The sequence below is a fragment of the Apis cerana genome, linkage group LG8 (genome assembly GCF_029169275.1).
Source record: "Apis cerana isolate GH-2021 linkage group LG8, AcerK_1.0, whole genome shotgun sequence".
NCBI classification, from domain to species: domain Eukaryota; kingdom Metazoa; phylum Arthropoda; class Insecta; order Hymenoptera; family Apidae; genus Apis; species Apis cerana.
The window spans coordinates 8,243,921-8,259,744 of NC_083859.1; the positions used below are offsets into that span (position 1 = coordinate 8,243,921).

Genomic DNA, 15,824 nt, shown 5'->3' on the forward strand with positions numbered 1-15,824 from the left:
CAACATAATTTGTTATAAAAGTATTTAAAAGATGCGCAATTCATGCTTAAATTTTTTTAAAGTCTTTGTGTAATTTTTTTTCGTTGCATGGAACATTATTTCTACGAGGGGATCTAGAACGCGATGCGAAAATCCTCGTGTCTTTTTATGATTCGTAAAATCAGCATGAAATCGACGTCGCGTCACCGCAAACCGTGCATAAATATAAAACGTAATGTCTGAATTCGCCTTGATTTGTATCATTTTCATTGCCACTAACATGAAACGACATGGTGACTCGTGCGTTCTTCTCTTTTCTTTCTCTTTTTTCATGCGTTTTCTCTCGAGCCGCGTTTCTATAATAACAAAACAAATTTCAAATAAAAACACGCTCGAAAAACCGTTATGCGTTTGAATTTTTATATACAGTGCTTTCTAATATTCGTTACATGTATATAGGTATATATTCTGAAACTGACTAAATATTACTTATCTTTTATCGAAATAACAAACAATTGCAACAAGAATTAAAATTTTTAATAATTTCACTTAATAAATATGTATCGTTACCGTTTCGTTTTTAATTGCAATTTATAGCACATACGTATTTAGATTATAGATAAATAACGTGAGAAATGATTTATGCATAATCTTATGCACACTTTAACCTAATCTGATTGCATTACTTACTATCTTAAATCTTAAAAGAATGTGATTTAAAATCCTTTACTCAGAAAATTAAATGATAATTACATATACGTACGTAAATGAAATTACAAAATACATTTATAAAATATACTTTTACAAAATATCTTAAAGTCATCAAACGTGATACATCAAATTTTACGATACGATATAGCTTAAGATTCGTAAAAAAAAAGAAAATAGAACCTTCAATGACACTACTATTTTTGTTTCAGACGGCGAAGAATTCAACTTCCGGGAATAGCGGATACTACGTCGGAGGAAGCAGCACTCTGCCACGAGGAGGACAACTAATGAGGGCGTACAGTCCGGCGGCGTCGTCTGTGGTCGGAGGACCAAATGCGACGCCGACACAACCGAAACCTCTCGCTACTCCAGGTACACGAATATCCGCGATAATTGTGACACGTTTATAGAGGCGATTACGTAAGTTTCACGAGGGTGGGTTTGATATTTGGCGTTTCGGCCGATAAAACAACGATGCGAATGATTTCGAGTCTCGCGCGCCAAATAATTGCTTTCACGCCTTGTACTTGTCACCTTGTATCCCATGCTTGCGCCATATTTATTCTAGCTTCGGCCGACTCAGTCGGTAACGCATCCGTTCGTCTTTGCAACGATCCTTTTCGTATCCTCGAAATGTTTGAAAGTGAATGTAGATATAACAAAAAGAATCATGATTTTGAACAATGGTGTATTAACATGTATATTACAAGTATTCTAATCTGTGTAATTTTTATTAAATATATGTATATTTATGTTCGGGTGTTATTTCATATTTATAGGTTATCCACAAATTGTATCATGATATATGACAAGGTATGTAAAATGCAAAATAACAATAAGACAGTTATTAAGCTTTTTAGTATATATATCAATATTTTATAGTATAGATAGTTTTTAATAGGATATGAAAACTTTTGTGGATAATTATATTTAAACATATATTTGTATTTTAATTTGTATAATTTTTAAAACATGAATACTAAATTATAATACAAAAATATGATTTTATAAATTTCGAGAATGTATAAATATATTAAAGCACTGCCTCTGCTATTAAATATTTATTCAATTAATTTTCCGTAATTTTTTTATATATAAAATATCAAATTACATTTTTTTTGAATGGTACAACAACGAAAATAACAATATTATTTTCCTTTTTTTGACGTTAAATCATAATTTTTTTTTCGATAAAATTTTAATATCCACATGTTTTAAAAATTATACGAATTGAAATGCTAAAAATCACACAGAATTGAATACTGATATATTTAATCCTCGGAATAGAGGTATGATTGAATAATAATTTTATAAAATCCACATTTTAAACATTTACATTTTTCATTATGTTTAATCTCTTGTCATTTTACTTATTGGATGAATTTATTTTCACAGTCTGCGTTATATTCCAAAACTATCCAACTATCATTCTACAAGTATTAATCTTCGTAATCCTAAATCATTTTTGATCCGATCGGTGTTAAACCGATAATCGGATTAAATCATGTAAATCAATTTAGATCTAATCTAATAGATATAGATCATCTTCTACGTACTCCATTATCGTACCCCACATTCCGAGGGTTGATATACACGAAACAAGGACTTCTGATAGATTCCTCTGTGCTCGCCATGCATATTATATTCTCCGCACGCTGTGACGACTCTTCTCGATCAAATATCGAGTACCTATCTAACATCAATGCATATATTGATCCCTCGCTTGTTTAAATATTAACAAATTACAAATGCTCGATCGTTCCCCATATCCGTCGACGATCCAACGAGTATCGCATTTATCTCTCGTACTCGTTTGAATCGTTTCGCATAAAGCACGGCCCGTAAGCTTTGAATATCCTTCCCCTCAAGGGGAATGGAAGCACGAATCCTTTGTGTGTGATGTACGCGTGTGCCGTCCGTTCGATCGGCGATCACGGGAGGTTGTCTCGATTCCGCGATTTGCGTTCGTCGACTCGAGACTTTGTCGAGAACCGATCGTCGTTGATGAAGAACGATCGACGACGGTCCGTTTCGCGTCTTTGCTATGACGCGCTGGAAGAGTGCATACCAATAAAGGAAATTTTTTAGGATATTAATTAAGGGTAAGATGACGAATTGCTTGAAATTTCATGCTCGTAATTTCTGAAAAAAAGATTCTACGACGTTCGCTTATATTAATAAAAAAAAAAATTAAGGTATGGATTTTTGAAGATCTATAAATGATAGAATGTATCTTTATTTCTTTATTTCACGTTTCTATTCTATCACGCAATTTTAATCTTCGTTTGACTTATTATGACTATCTTTATAATATCCTGTCACTCCCTAAACACTGACAAATCTTCTAAGCACCACATACACGCACACAAACACGAAGATTATAAGTCTAATACATCACATCACGCCTAAATTAATCTTGAATTAATATTACAGATGATTACACACTGTTCTTTCCTATTATCGTCATCTTAGTATACCCGACCAACTTCTAATTGTTTCCAAAATTAAACGAGAAGAAATCGCGAACACTTCTATCATGATAGAAATCGTGCACTTTTGCCAAGCGAATTAGCAAGGAATGAATTCGGGGAGAAACGCGACGTGCATCGGATCAGCTGGGTACATTGGTTTTTGTTTGGTTTTCCGGATGGTTGGATAGGTGGTGGCGGGGTGCCGCCGGCCAAGCCGCTTCGCAGCTACCAGTGTGGTAAGAGTCCCCTTGGAAGCCTGGGGGGCTCGGCTCGCTTCTCTAGAGACAGCTCGGTCTCCCTCTATAGTATAGCAGGTCAGTAGTATCCTTAAAACAACTCCCCCCCCTTCGGAAACCTCGATCCTCGATCGCGATTTTCTCTGTCCGAAACCCGATTCGATTTCGTCCAACGGCGTGGTGGCTCGTTCGAAGGTCGAAACTGAAGAAAAAAAAAAAAAAAGGAGGTCGAGGATTTCCGTTATGGGTCATTGGAAACACACGCGTATTTCGCTCGAATTCGTGCGCGAAAGTAGAAAGAAGAAGACGAGATTCTGGCGAGAGAGAAAGGATTCGAGCGCGGTGAAACTCGCGAACATAAAACCGAGAGGCGAGGTTATATACTTACATATCTACGAGGAAAGTTTGATTATGGAGGCGGTTTGGTCGTAACGGAACGGCTTCGAAAGGAAGAAAGATCCTGGAATTGGCTTTTCGAGATTCGGTCGAACGAGACGCGACCCCTTGAAAGACTCAAAGTATTTTGTTGTATACGTACGGTCCGTCCAGAGATATACCGAGGTCGTAAAATCGGTCGAGCGGAAAAGTACGAATTTAGCCGATGATTGCCGAAAGTCGTACATTGCGGGAGGAATAGCAGCGAGCTCGAGTTTCATATAGGATTAACTCGCGTAGAATAAGTTAAAGGAAAAAATAAATTATATTCTTTGGAACACTTGAAATATTTATTAAGATTAGATAATTGGTGATAAATGGAAAAGATTAAATATATCACTCGATAATTTTTCTATTTTATTGATTAAGTAGAAATTATATCAACGTTTTGAAATTTATTAACTCGATTTAATTAAATTACGTGTTAATGTAAATTAACGCGACAAATAACTTCTCTATTTCTCTGGACTAACCTCCCTCATGTGGCATACAATATCTGAAGTAGAGCATTGCCGTCAAACCTGATGTCGTGTCCGTTCCCACTGTCATGTCACCGTAAAATTCGTAGGAATTTTGATATCCCGTAAGAAGCACGCTCGGAACGTACATTTTGTATTACTATCGACCCCTATTTGATCGATCATTCATTCTCCTCTCGCGTCGCGATATTTTTAGCCCTGACAAGGACTAAAAATTTCTCTCCATGTACGGAAAAAATGATGTGCAGGCAATTGCCATCTATATTCTTGCGCTAATCTTTGCGATTCTGCAGATCGATTGCATGGGGAAAGCGGTTATATGAGCAGTCCCGAAAGAGGTGGAGGAGTTGGCTCTGGAACGGGAAGATACCCACCCGGCCCCTACAGCGCCGGAAGCAGCTACGAGGACCCGTACTATTCGCAATATTCGGGAACCGTGACACCTGTCATTGATGAGGAAGCCAGGTAACCGGAGTTTCTCAATATCTTTTTAGTTGTTTCGTCATTTCGCTTCATTTCTGATTTCAATCATCTAAATCTTTCTTCATCGTTTTCACATAAGGTGAATTATATCCTAATATGAAATATTTATTTTTATGCACATATTTTATCTATTTGTAAAATTGTTACCAAACAAATTACAGTTTATTTCCATTAAATTAAGTAGTAATAATATATAATTGGTCATACATCTGAATGTAAACAGCTATTTGACTTCGGGTCTGTTCGGTAATAATCGGGCGCAATCGACTAAAGAGATCTTCCGAACTTGCCCGAATATTTCCGAGTCCGTAATGCAGCCTCTAATGCTGCGATATTTCATATTAAAACGATTCATCTTATGCATAGAAATTATATATAAATTTTGTGTATACAAATAAGATTAAAAAGAAAAGAATAACAACGCGTGCGAAAGGATAGATAATTCGTGACTCGAAGAGAAAAATCGTTGTCGCGAATGATTTGTGGATGGCTGATAGCGCGGATACGTATATCTCTGTTGTGGGTGGTGCAGCGATACGGAGCTGTTGGAGGAATCGTACAGCCTTTACGGTGTGAAACCGCCAGGCCGTCCACCGTCCGGTCCTCCGCGATCTCCGTTTCCTCCAGGGGCACCACCACCTTTGCCACCTGGTAGTCAGAGCTACGACGCTACTCGGTACTGAGCTACCTTCTCTAATTTTCGATAGAGTCGCGACATATATAAAATGTACATAGACGAGTCCGGATTCCGCGTTCAGCCCTTTGGATCGGAATCCAGGGTCTGATCGTGGCCGGTCGCACCTACTTAATGTTATGTATCGTCTGGTTAGAGTATACGAATGCGCTTGTGTATGCGTCCTCGTCGTCGTTCTCGTCGTCGTCATCGTCGTCTATAGATATACCACGACTACCGTTCCAAGGGAGAAGGAAGGAAACGATATTCGAATCTATCACGCCAGAACGGAGGATAGCGAAAGAGTAACGACTATGGAAAGTGAAAAGTGTGCTAGCTTCCCTCATCTCCCTTAGCCTCGGTTATTTATACTCGTTCACTGTCCGTTCGTGCCTGTGTGGATAATATTCCACGATATCCCGCGTTTCGAGTTCATCGATCGACATTCTCGTCGATTCCATTAAGCCGGGGAAGCTTGCTCGCTTTGAAACAAATGGCACATTAGTGTCTAGATATATGGCCACGAATTTGTCCATTTATGCGACCACAAATTGTTCCTATCTTCCTGGTATTATAATGATTTAATTACTATTGGATTACTGAAATAAGAAAAATACAATTTTTTTTTTATATTTTGTCATGATAATATTGTTTTAATCAGATTATTAAAGTTTTTACACGATTACATTTAAATTGATTTTAAGTTAAATAGGTAAATAATTTTTATCTCGGTCTACCTATTTTATCTGGATTTTTCTGTTTTTCTCCTTTTTATTCTTATTGATGCATGCGATAACAGGGCGAATCAAATAATAGCGATCAATTCGTGGAAATGGATGTTACCGTATCTCCGTGCTCGGCTTCGTTGAAAAATACGAATTCTCCCCGGAACGGGTGTTGTTCGTTCGGTGCATGTATATAGTGTATACTCGAGGCATGCATGGAAACAGATAAGCTGCGTTCAACGGTGAAAACGCAGAATTCTCTGGTCGGAATTCGAGGAAGGCGGTCGACTTTTAAAATGAAAATTCAAATTTTCTCAAATAAACGTATATGCTGGCGTATCTGACGGAAAGGACAATTATTTGGTGAAAATTGGCGTCCCTTTCTATGATACTGTGTACATGGATCATACGGTGGAATGTAGCATGCCGATTAGCGGTCGTAGAAAGAATGTGTATCGAGCGCTTTTGTGTATAGCGTTCTAGCGATGTAGGCTTTAGAAGTATCATCGCGGGTTATGCGCAACGATTCTTGCACGCGACTCTGATTATCGTCAATTGATATTTTTATATGTATAAGCAAACCATATGCATCCTGTGGAACGCTTTTTTGGAAAGATACTACGTACGATCTTAGACCTAGAATTTTGTTTCGTTCGATCTTTGGTTCCGCCATCTAGCGGGAACCGGAAATATTATTCGTGTTAACATCGATTAACCGATATTTGCTTGTTCGTTGCTCTAGGATAAGGGTAGAGCACATGGAGAGACAGTTGGCCAACCTGACGGGACTGGTGCAGAAAGCTCTCACCCATGCACCGCACACGAGTCCATCACCGCGTGATTACTTGCAAGTTCCCGCGGGACGTGATCCTTACGCGAGAGGGCCAGGTACGTTCGATCGCTTTCTTACCGACCTTTCTCTCCACTGTTCGCTCCAACGTCTGCGTGTAGTATATATATATATATATATATTTTTTTTTTCTCTCGTTGGACGCGTCTCCGGTTTCTCTTTTATCTGCGAAAGGAACGTTGTTTCTTGGTTTTTTCGCGTAGTTTTTTTTTCTTTGTTTCCATCGGTGTCCTTCAATCCATTTTTCTCTTCCCGTTTATTTTGTCAGTCTCTTGCGTTTTCGCCTTCCGATTCGTCTCGACGAGAAATAAATCGCCTTTCTATCCATTACGTGCCTCGTCGATACGAACCATCGCATTATTTCTTTTCGATTCGATCTTTCGTCGCACTTAGAAACACTAGAAGCGTTAGCTCGTTTCGTTGAACGGATTTATTCTGCGACGCTTTACCGCCTCTCCCGTTCTCTCTCTCTCTCTCTCTTTTTCTCTGTCTGCGTGAATGTTCATCCATCCTTCCTCTTTAGCTTTTCTTCGATCGTTCGCCGCGTTCTCTTCGATTTCCTCTTTCTAAATATCGTGTTAGACGATAAAAACCAACTGGATTCAATTTTATATCCGCAACGAAGAAAGCGGAACAGACATCCGTAGGGGACTGTCTGCGAAGCTGGATTTTGATTAGATGTAAAGATAGGTTTTTTACACCACGATTTATGCGATGGCAGTGGTAATGGTGTATCTGCATCGAATTCGTCGAATTTTTTTTATAACTTTTTCATGAATTACGATTGAACAATGGAACAAGGATGGCTCGTTATAAAAAAGACTGATGCAATTGTTACTACTGCTACGCGTAACGCGGTGTTAAAAGTTTCCTGAAACCCTGCTGTACAACTGCTTTGTTATTCCGACTGACGCACACACCAGGCGCCGGGGACGAGTTCGACAAACATTCTAGCTCCAGCTCTGCCTCATTGCCAGGTGTGTCTTCTTCATCTTCTTCTATCTTCTATTTTTTTCCTTCGAATCACTGTAACCGCTCTATACATAATATTTTATATTATACTTAACTCATATGTTATTTATTATTCTTATTGTTATTGTTATTCTTATTCTTATTATTCTTAATATTATTATTATTATGATTATTAATATTATACATATTACTATTTACTATTACTATTATATATACTATTACTTACTATTATTACTACTTATAAATTTTATAATAGTGCCCTACGTTTAACCAGTATAATTAAAACGGTTCTCCTTTGTAAAATTCAAGTGTCTCAACCTGCCGTTACAGATGACTCGTACTTAAGGACTGACGTAAAACCACCAAAGTTAGGCAAAGGTGCGGTTCACAAGATATACACGTTTCTCCTTATTACCCGTGCACCATATGTATTGTCGCCTTTTTTGCAGTAATCTCAACGGCTATCGAGCACTGCACGCGCTTTCTCTCTCTTCTCTTTCTCCCGTCCCTTGCCTCGCCTACTTTCCATCTTTGCTTCTTTCGTTTCTCGCATCCTCTACAAGCGCACAATACGCACATTTTTCTATTGGCATCCATCTTTCCTTACTTTCGTCGCTATATCGTTATATTAGCCGACTGCGATTCACCTCCGCATTGAAAAAGATCCTCGACCCGTATCGGTTTCTCCGATTCGAGACATTTCCATCCGCTTTCGATCGATCTTATAATTTTACAGGAAACGGATTCGAACCGGTTTCCTTTTCAATCAAGATTTTGCGCTTTACACTTTCTTATTAATGCACGAACATCGAAGTGAACATCTACGCTCACTTTCGATTCCGCCTCGTTATTAGCACATATAGTAATATTCGGATTTGTGGTCATAAATTCGTCCTTTATACGACAAGGAAGCTATCGCCATCAATTTTACCACTCTACTGCTCTACTAGTCGCGTGATCTTATATGAAATCATATTGGCCAATTAGAAACCCGCTTCCCTGGATACACGGCCGCGGATTGGTACACAATCCCGAATAGTACCGAATATTGCCGAACGATGGCCGCACATCCGAACGTTACCGGTATTTTCGTTCGAAATATTGTCGCGCGCACGCTCTTCCGCTATTAATCATAACCTATCATTGGCACGAATTCATAAGAAACATTCTCTGATCATCCTCTATTCCAGACAAGTCGGTGTCGTTTGAAAAATCAGTGTCCTTCAGTGATGAGCCTCCAGACATGAATTCTCCCAAGCAACATTCCCCGCAGCACGCAGGTAACGGTTATCTCATAATGTGCAAATTATTATTATTACGATTACGTTTCTTCTTTTTTTTCTTTTTTTCTTTCTTTTTTTTTTTTTTTTTTTTTTGCTAAGCACGCTCCTCTCGGAGAATCGAATTACGTTCCATTTGAAACGAGGGAGAAAAAATGATGGAGCAGCGATTTCCGAACCGAAGAATTATCATCGAAATTATACGAAAGTCCAGCTGGGTCAATGACGTTCTTAACGTAATTACCGCCGTCTTTCGAGTCGAGGAAAGAAAATCGTGGACAATCTGTTCTTTCTCATTATTCGGTCTTGTCCGTAATTACAAATCGATCGGCGATGGTTTTGCAAACTGCACGGATATTCACGAGCCATTGAACGACCAGGTTAAGAAGCGCTGTTTTCCTCGGTGCAGCTCCACCGTTTTTTCACTCTCGAAGGATGAGATGCGCTCGAAAGATTAATCGAGAGATCGAAATCCTTGTCGGAGTACTTTATACTAACGCAATAATCTCTAACGACTTCTCGTGCAATGCCTTCCATCACGACTAGCGGACACAAAACCAACGAAACCGGCGATCAAATCCTCCACGTTGCCGAGGATGTCTTCGCAAGGTAAAGCTGTTTCGTGTTTTTTTTACGCTTCCACACCCCTTTTGTGTCTGTCTCGTTGCCTCCATTTGTTCTTTGCGATTAACCTTAGTCGCTCGTCTGACCTCCCTATTATCCTCATGTTTTTTAATTCCTCTATTTGTTTCGTTCGGTTTTTGGTCCGCAATTGTGTGTTTAATATTCAGGTACGGTGTATATTATCCAATTATTTCTTGTTTTAATCGTTCGTGGACAGACTTCTAACCACCTCCAATGCGCACAATCTCTTGTCTGCATCCGAATTTATTTGGATACTGCTGATTCGAAATCGATTCGAGATGCTCGGAAAGCAATATTTGCCGAGTTTTTGACGAGTTGACGATGCACAATGAGAGAGTCAATAGTGAGTATACATCTCGAAGACAAGAAATATATTTATTTAATAATAAATTTTATCTTCCGCGTATATTGATTAAGAAGATACAAATTATATACGAATATACATCGATATCTAATGAATAAATCTCATTTTCGTGTTTATTTTTTCTTCGAAAAATCGATCTTTCGATGTGTATTAAGTATCAAAGCGTACAAAAAAAGTAAATAAATAGAAATAAAAATTGAATAATTATACACGATGTGAATAATAAATACAAATGAACGAAGAATTGTAAATGAAATTTTTAAAATCTACCATCTCGCCATGTTTATTATTTACGTTTAACAATGTATAACGTATATTTCTCTTGTAATTTCAAGATTCAACTTTGATACTCGCGTGTCCATATTACAATAATGTCATTCATAATAAGATGTACATTCACTTTTAACTCTCACTAGAAATAACGTAACTGGAAATCACGCTTTCTGACGCAACTCGTAGCTCGATCGCACCGCATATCTGTAGCAGGAAAGATTATTATCCTGGGACTCGAGAGGATAACTCAGAGGTAAAACGTCCTTAAGAAAAAAAAAAAAAAAAAAGAAAAAGAAAAACGCATGATCCACTATCCTTAATGTTCACGATATACATATATCCATCCTTCGTTCGTCCATTTTATCTTTCTTCCTTCGCCCGCGGCGAGTATTCCTCGCCGATCCAATAAAATCGTCACGATAAAAATTGACGGCGAAATTGTACGACTAGTCAACACTTCCTTCGCTCGTTTCTCCCGTGCACCATTCCTCTCCCCCTTCCCCTTGCTCTCCGCCCTTTGATCGTGCGAAAGGCGTCGCATTTAACGAGTGACAAGTGGCGTCAACCGCTGAATTCGCTCGGCCCTTTGAGGCACAGTGGCTTCCATTAGTATTAGTCGAGAGATATGTCCGAATTAAACTCAAATAACGGCACCGATCGATAGAAAATCCTAGAAATTTCACGCATCTGCTTGCTAACCCTAAAGTTAATTAATTCTTAATTCTAAAACTCTTATTTCGATGAAACGACCGTGCCATCTTGTTTCATCTTGCTTTCCTTGATAAAAAAAGAAAAAAATGACTCGTTCAAATTTCCCTTCAAATATAAAAAATTCGTGATCGTGAAATCCTACTAATGTCTTATTATCGTATTTATCTTTTCGTGAAGTGATATCAAATCACACGATTATTACAAGAGATTGGTAAAATTAAAATTCTCATCGTATCGCTCTGATAAATTAATATTTCGTGCAATTTTTATTACTTCGATTGTACAGTATCGTAATATTGGATATAGTAATTAAAATCACGGATATATATGTAATTCGCACTGTGCCTTCATTGCTCGGTCGGTAATCCCTCCCCCTCTAATCGTTCAATTTCATTGATCAGCCCTCCCCTATCTCGAATTACGCCTCTTCCCACACCCGGATTAGATTAGATCAGATCCGATCGTAAGGAAACGAGGATCAAAGCTGGACGATCGAGCTGGACGACGATTTTCGCACGGTTCAACGGGCGGAAATCCCCGTACGCTTGTACACCCGTAATTACACGTGCGAGCACGATGAATCGTGCGAAATCGGCGATATGCGAGTAACCGAGTCGTTGACGCATGATCGAATCAACGTTTCAGAGAGAGACAGGCATAAACCTACTCCGCCGCCGAAACCGGCCGCGCTGGTTGCCGGCCAGTACGTTTATCGGGACATGGCTTTGACACCGGAAATGTACAATCAACTAAGAGGCTTGCAGAAAAAGGCCAAGGATCTGAGGCAAGAAGTTAGGAACTTGAGGCGCATGTCTCAGGCTCAGGCGCACACCATACGGGAGACCATTTTGGATACGTTCATTACCATCAGGTATGTATATATATAGATACATGTGTGTGTGTGTCATCAGGTGAAATAAGGCCGGACTATTTTTGATACAGTGATTCTCTCGCTGCGCCACGAATAATGTTAAATTGATGCTAAAATATTATTTTAAGTAATTCTATTTATTTTTTAAGGTATGGGTATATATTTGTAGACTTCTTAGTCTCTTTTTATAATAGCGAAAAGTAATGAAAATATGCCTTGAAAGTAGAAACTCTGAAACAAGATTAAAGTATTTTACTTGCCAGAGTTTTATTTTAAATCAAATAGAAAATCTAAGTCAAATATTATATAAATATACTTTAAATTTTCATCTATATTGGCAAACAAAGCAATTGCTGATTAATCGCGTGTTAGAATCGAGTTACGGTTGAATAGCGTAGCGTGAAAATCAATCTATAGAATTGTTTGTAATTATCTATTCTAATTTATATTGTATATCGTAGAACAATGTTGCTGTCGTGCGGCGACGCAGCCTGGGACGCAGAGAAGATTCGACTAAGCCGCGAGGAGGACCTCTACAGGCAGGAGATGTTGAGGCTGGTAAAAGATCTAACGTAGGTGTTTCACTGTTTCTCGTTTCTACTGCATATACGCTCAACGTATACTAACGCATCTATCCTTCAATTTCTTGCAGCGAGCTGGAGAACACGGTGGAGGAACTACGTGGCAATGTCATAAATAGAAAGACGAGAGTGAACATGTCTGATGTGGAGAATATGGCCTTGATAATGAGCAAATCTAGGTGAGAGAAAGAAGAGGAGAAATGTATTATATCCTGTAGAAAAATACAATCTCAAATTATTGGTTATACACACGCTCTATTTCAGCAAAACGGTAGCGGATCTAAAGGTGCGATTCCCAAGTTTGCAAGAGGGTATGAAAGGTCTGTTGAGTTCGGAAATGGAGATGGTTGTGCGAGCGGAAAAGTTCCTCAAGGAAGAACCAGAACGATTGGAGTCGGCGTTGAAACGTTGCAAAAAGCTCACAAGTACCCTCGTGACGCTCAAACGGTACGTAACATTTCCTCTTCATTAACAGAGATTCTATTCTGGATGGAGAACGAATTGATCGTGAAAGGGTTTAAAAATGAATCCAACTCACGTTTGTTAAAAGTAAAATATTGATTCGTGTGTTCGGTAGTTTGGCGTCGGTGCAAGAGCAGCGATTACCAAACGCAGCAGCGAGCATAGACGCCGAAGAGACGCCACCAATAACACCAACCTCTGCTCAACATTCCAAGGTAATGCTTCATTTACCCCGCTCGCTCGCTCGCTCGCTGACTTTTATTTCTTTTTCTCTTTCAGTTTCTATCTATCTATCTATCTTTCTTTCTATCTGTCTGTCTAATCTATTTATCTATCTATCTATCTATATATCTATGTATCTCTCTTTCCATCTACCTCTCTATCTTTCAATCTTCCTATATTTCTAACTATCGAATCTCTTCTCTCCGTTTTTCCTTTCTCTTTCTCTCTGTCTCTCTTTCTCTCATCTATCTATTAATCTATTTATTTGTCCATATTCCTGATATTCAAGGCCCAACCTGGATCCTCGTTCAACTTTTTTCTCGGCTGTTTCCGTTCCAATGGTACTGCCCGATGCATGACAAGTTTCCTGAAACCTACCACGATCCTCGTCCAGTTTGTCGCGCTTTGAAAACCTTCTGCCCCCTTCCGAGAAGGAATAAAAAGAAAGAGAAGCCTTTGATTTAATCTCGACGAAAGTTTGCGTATCGTTGATGTACAAGAGGCACGGAGCATAAGCGCAGTTTCGCGTATTTCTTACCTTTTTACGCGATGTGTCGGAAAATCTTTGCAAATCGGTATTCCTTTCTTCGTCACACGCTTGTTTAAAAGAAAGAGAAACGATTGACTAAGCATCTTCGAAAAGCGTACACCGCGCGATACATCGTGATCGGGAAACAAAAGTGTGGCCCAACCCTTGGAAAGCTAGTCGTCTCGTTTCATAAAGTAGACGCGTCAGAAACACCAACAGTCCATGCTTTGTAGATCTATCTTGGCCTAATCGAGTAAAACGATGTGGTATTTTGCAGTGACGTACGTTAAATCCGACTACCGCTTAACCCCCCGTATCCTATTATGCTAAACAGCGCATGCAACGAGTGACATAGAATTTTGTCTATATATTTTTATATATCTGTATACATAACTATATGTATATATACATATCGTATTTCTTTGTATTGGTACACTCTCGTCTATTCTTGTATGCGTACTGTATACATACGTACATACGTGTGCATCCGTGATATCTCTCACGGATTCGAACGGCACCTGACATTGCGTGCAACGAATTATTACACTTGCTTGACTTTCACCTGTATCCGTGGATAGAAACAAATTTCAGTGTGTCTCGAAATGATTTTATTTTCGACATCCGATTATTTGCTCTCGACGACAATACCTGCGGTGCCTTTCTCTATGACTTCAAGTTCAAGACCATGTTGCATTCTTCGTGTGTTTTCTCTTCCTCGACTCTTGGATTCTGACGAAAGCGTTTCTGATACATGAAATCTAATGTAAACCTTTCCTCGATACGAGCGTTATATATATATATATCTCGTCTCAAGAACGAAGCACGAAGTTGCACGAAAATAGTCTCGTACGATCCCTACTAGTGACTCTTACGTGCCTTAGAGGTAAAAGAATTGGGGCAGTAACGCCGGATACGCGCGCCTCTTTGACCCATCCTTAACGAGAATCGGTGTCGCGCGAATCTTCCTCCAAACTTTTTTTGTCTTTATGTGACATAGACCCTTCCACCCTGATCAACCCCCACAACCAATATTTTCAGTGTTTGCTGTGTCCCGATAGTATAGATATTTTTTATAAATTTAGCAGCGTATGATGTGACAAAACGGGTTTCGGTCGTCGAGCAAAGGGAGAGTCACACTGCTGCCCGCGTGTGCTCTCCCACTTTATACCCTTTCTCAACCCTTTTGTATTCTGCATTCGGATGATCGCGACCGTGTTTTGTCAGATCATTCTCAGTGTTAGTTGTGAATTAAGGAAAACGAAAAAAAAAAAAAATCTGCGTCGCGACGGAATTAAAAAGAGCGTTTATTCCCATATATAATAATAATTATACATTGTATGTAAATATATAATTTTATATATTTGTAATTTTTTTTTTTTTTTTAATATCTCGAAAGAGACGAATCTGAAGTGACGGGCTGTGGACGTGAGACAACGGCAACGAGGAGCTCGTTGCCGTGCTCGGTCATCCTTTCGTCTGTCTCTTTTTCTCTCTTTCCGTCAAATACGAGCGAAGCGAGAGGTTCGATCGGCACTAACGATAATGATGATGATGATGATGATGATGATGGTGATGATGATGATGATGATGATGTTTTGACGCCATTCCTTGACGATTAACAAGCGACGCGGGTTATATACAAAAGCTGTCTCATACAGCGATTATTAGACTGTTTAATTTAAAGAAATATATATATCTCTCTCTCTCTATATATATATATATATAATATTTCTCTCTGTCTCTATTTTCCTTTTTTAATAAGAACTATAAAACGCAGGTTACAGGCTACAGATAGTGAAAATGATATTAATTTTTTAGTATGGCTGGAAGTGGAGTACTAACTTCAAGGAGGCCATACAGACCAGTCATGAG

At 38.9% G+C, this 15,824-nt stretch overlaps 1 protein-coding gene and 1 long non-coding RNA gene across 32 annotated transcripts in view; one reads left to right on the top strand and one right to left on the bottom strand.

Annotated features, from left to right (window-relative positions):
- LOC107996375 (uncharacterized) overlaps positions 1 to 15,824 on the top strand; it is a 94,117-nt gene that overhangs the window by 69,907 nt on the left and 8,386 nt on the right. For 8 of the 31 annotated variants that reach the window (XM_062078606.1, XM_062078630.1, XM_062078631.1 and 5 more), the window contains 14 exons: positions 900 to 1,062; positions 3,350 to 3,475; positions 4,605 to 4,776; positions 5,327 to 5,470; positions 6,935 to 7,080; positions 7,966 to 8,019; positions 8,324 to 8,392; positions 9,205 to 9,294; positions 9,841 to 9,903; positions 11,933 to 12,158; positions 12,620 to 12,730; positions 12,811 to 12,918; positions 13,004 to 13,186; positions 13,317 to 13,416. In XM_062078606.1, coding sequence (XP_061934590.1) covers positions 900 to 1,062; positions 3,350 to 3,475; positions 4,605 to 4,776; positions 5,327 to 5,470; positions 6,935 to 7,080; positions 7,966 to 8,019; positions 8,324 to 8,392; positions 9,205 to 9,294; positions 9,841 to 9,903; positions 11,933 to 12,158; positions 12,620 to 12,730; positions 12,811 to 12,918; positions 13,004 to 13,186; positions 13,317 to 13,416 — 1,755 coding nt within the window. Of the gene's footprint in view, positions 1 to 899; positions 1,063 to 3,349; positions 3,476 to 4,604; positions 4,777 to 5,326; positions 5,471 to 6,934; positions 7,081 to 7,965; positions 8,020 to 8,323; positions 8,393 to 9,204; positions 9,295 to 9,840; positions 9,904 to 11,932; positions 12,159 to 12,619; positions 12,731 to 12,810; positions 12,919 to 13,003; positions 13,187 to 13,316; positions 13,417 to 15,770; position 15,824 lie in introns of all 31 variants that reach the window. The other 23 variants (XM_062078633.1, XM_062078621.1, XM_062078619.1 and 20 more) reach the window with 19 other exon arrangements.
- LOC133666595 (uncharacterized) lies at positions 1,764 to 3,953 on the bottom strand. The gene is made up of 2 exons (XR_009830957.1): positions 3,786 to 3,953; positions 1,764 to 3,599 (listed from the first exon to the last, which is right to left on the bottom strand). It is a non-coding gene; the product is annotated as an uncharacterized LOC133666595 (long non-coding RNA).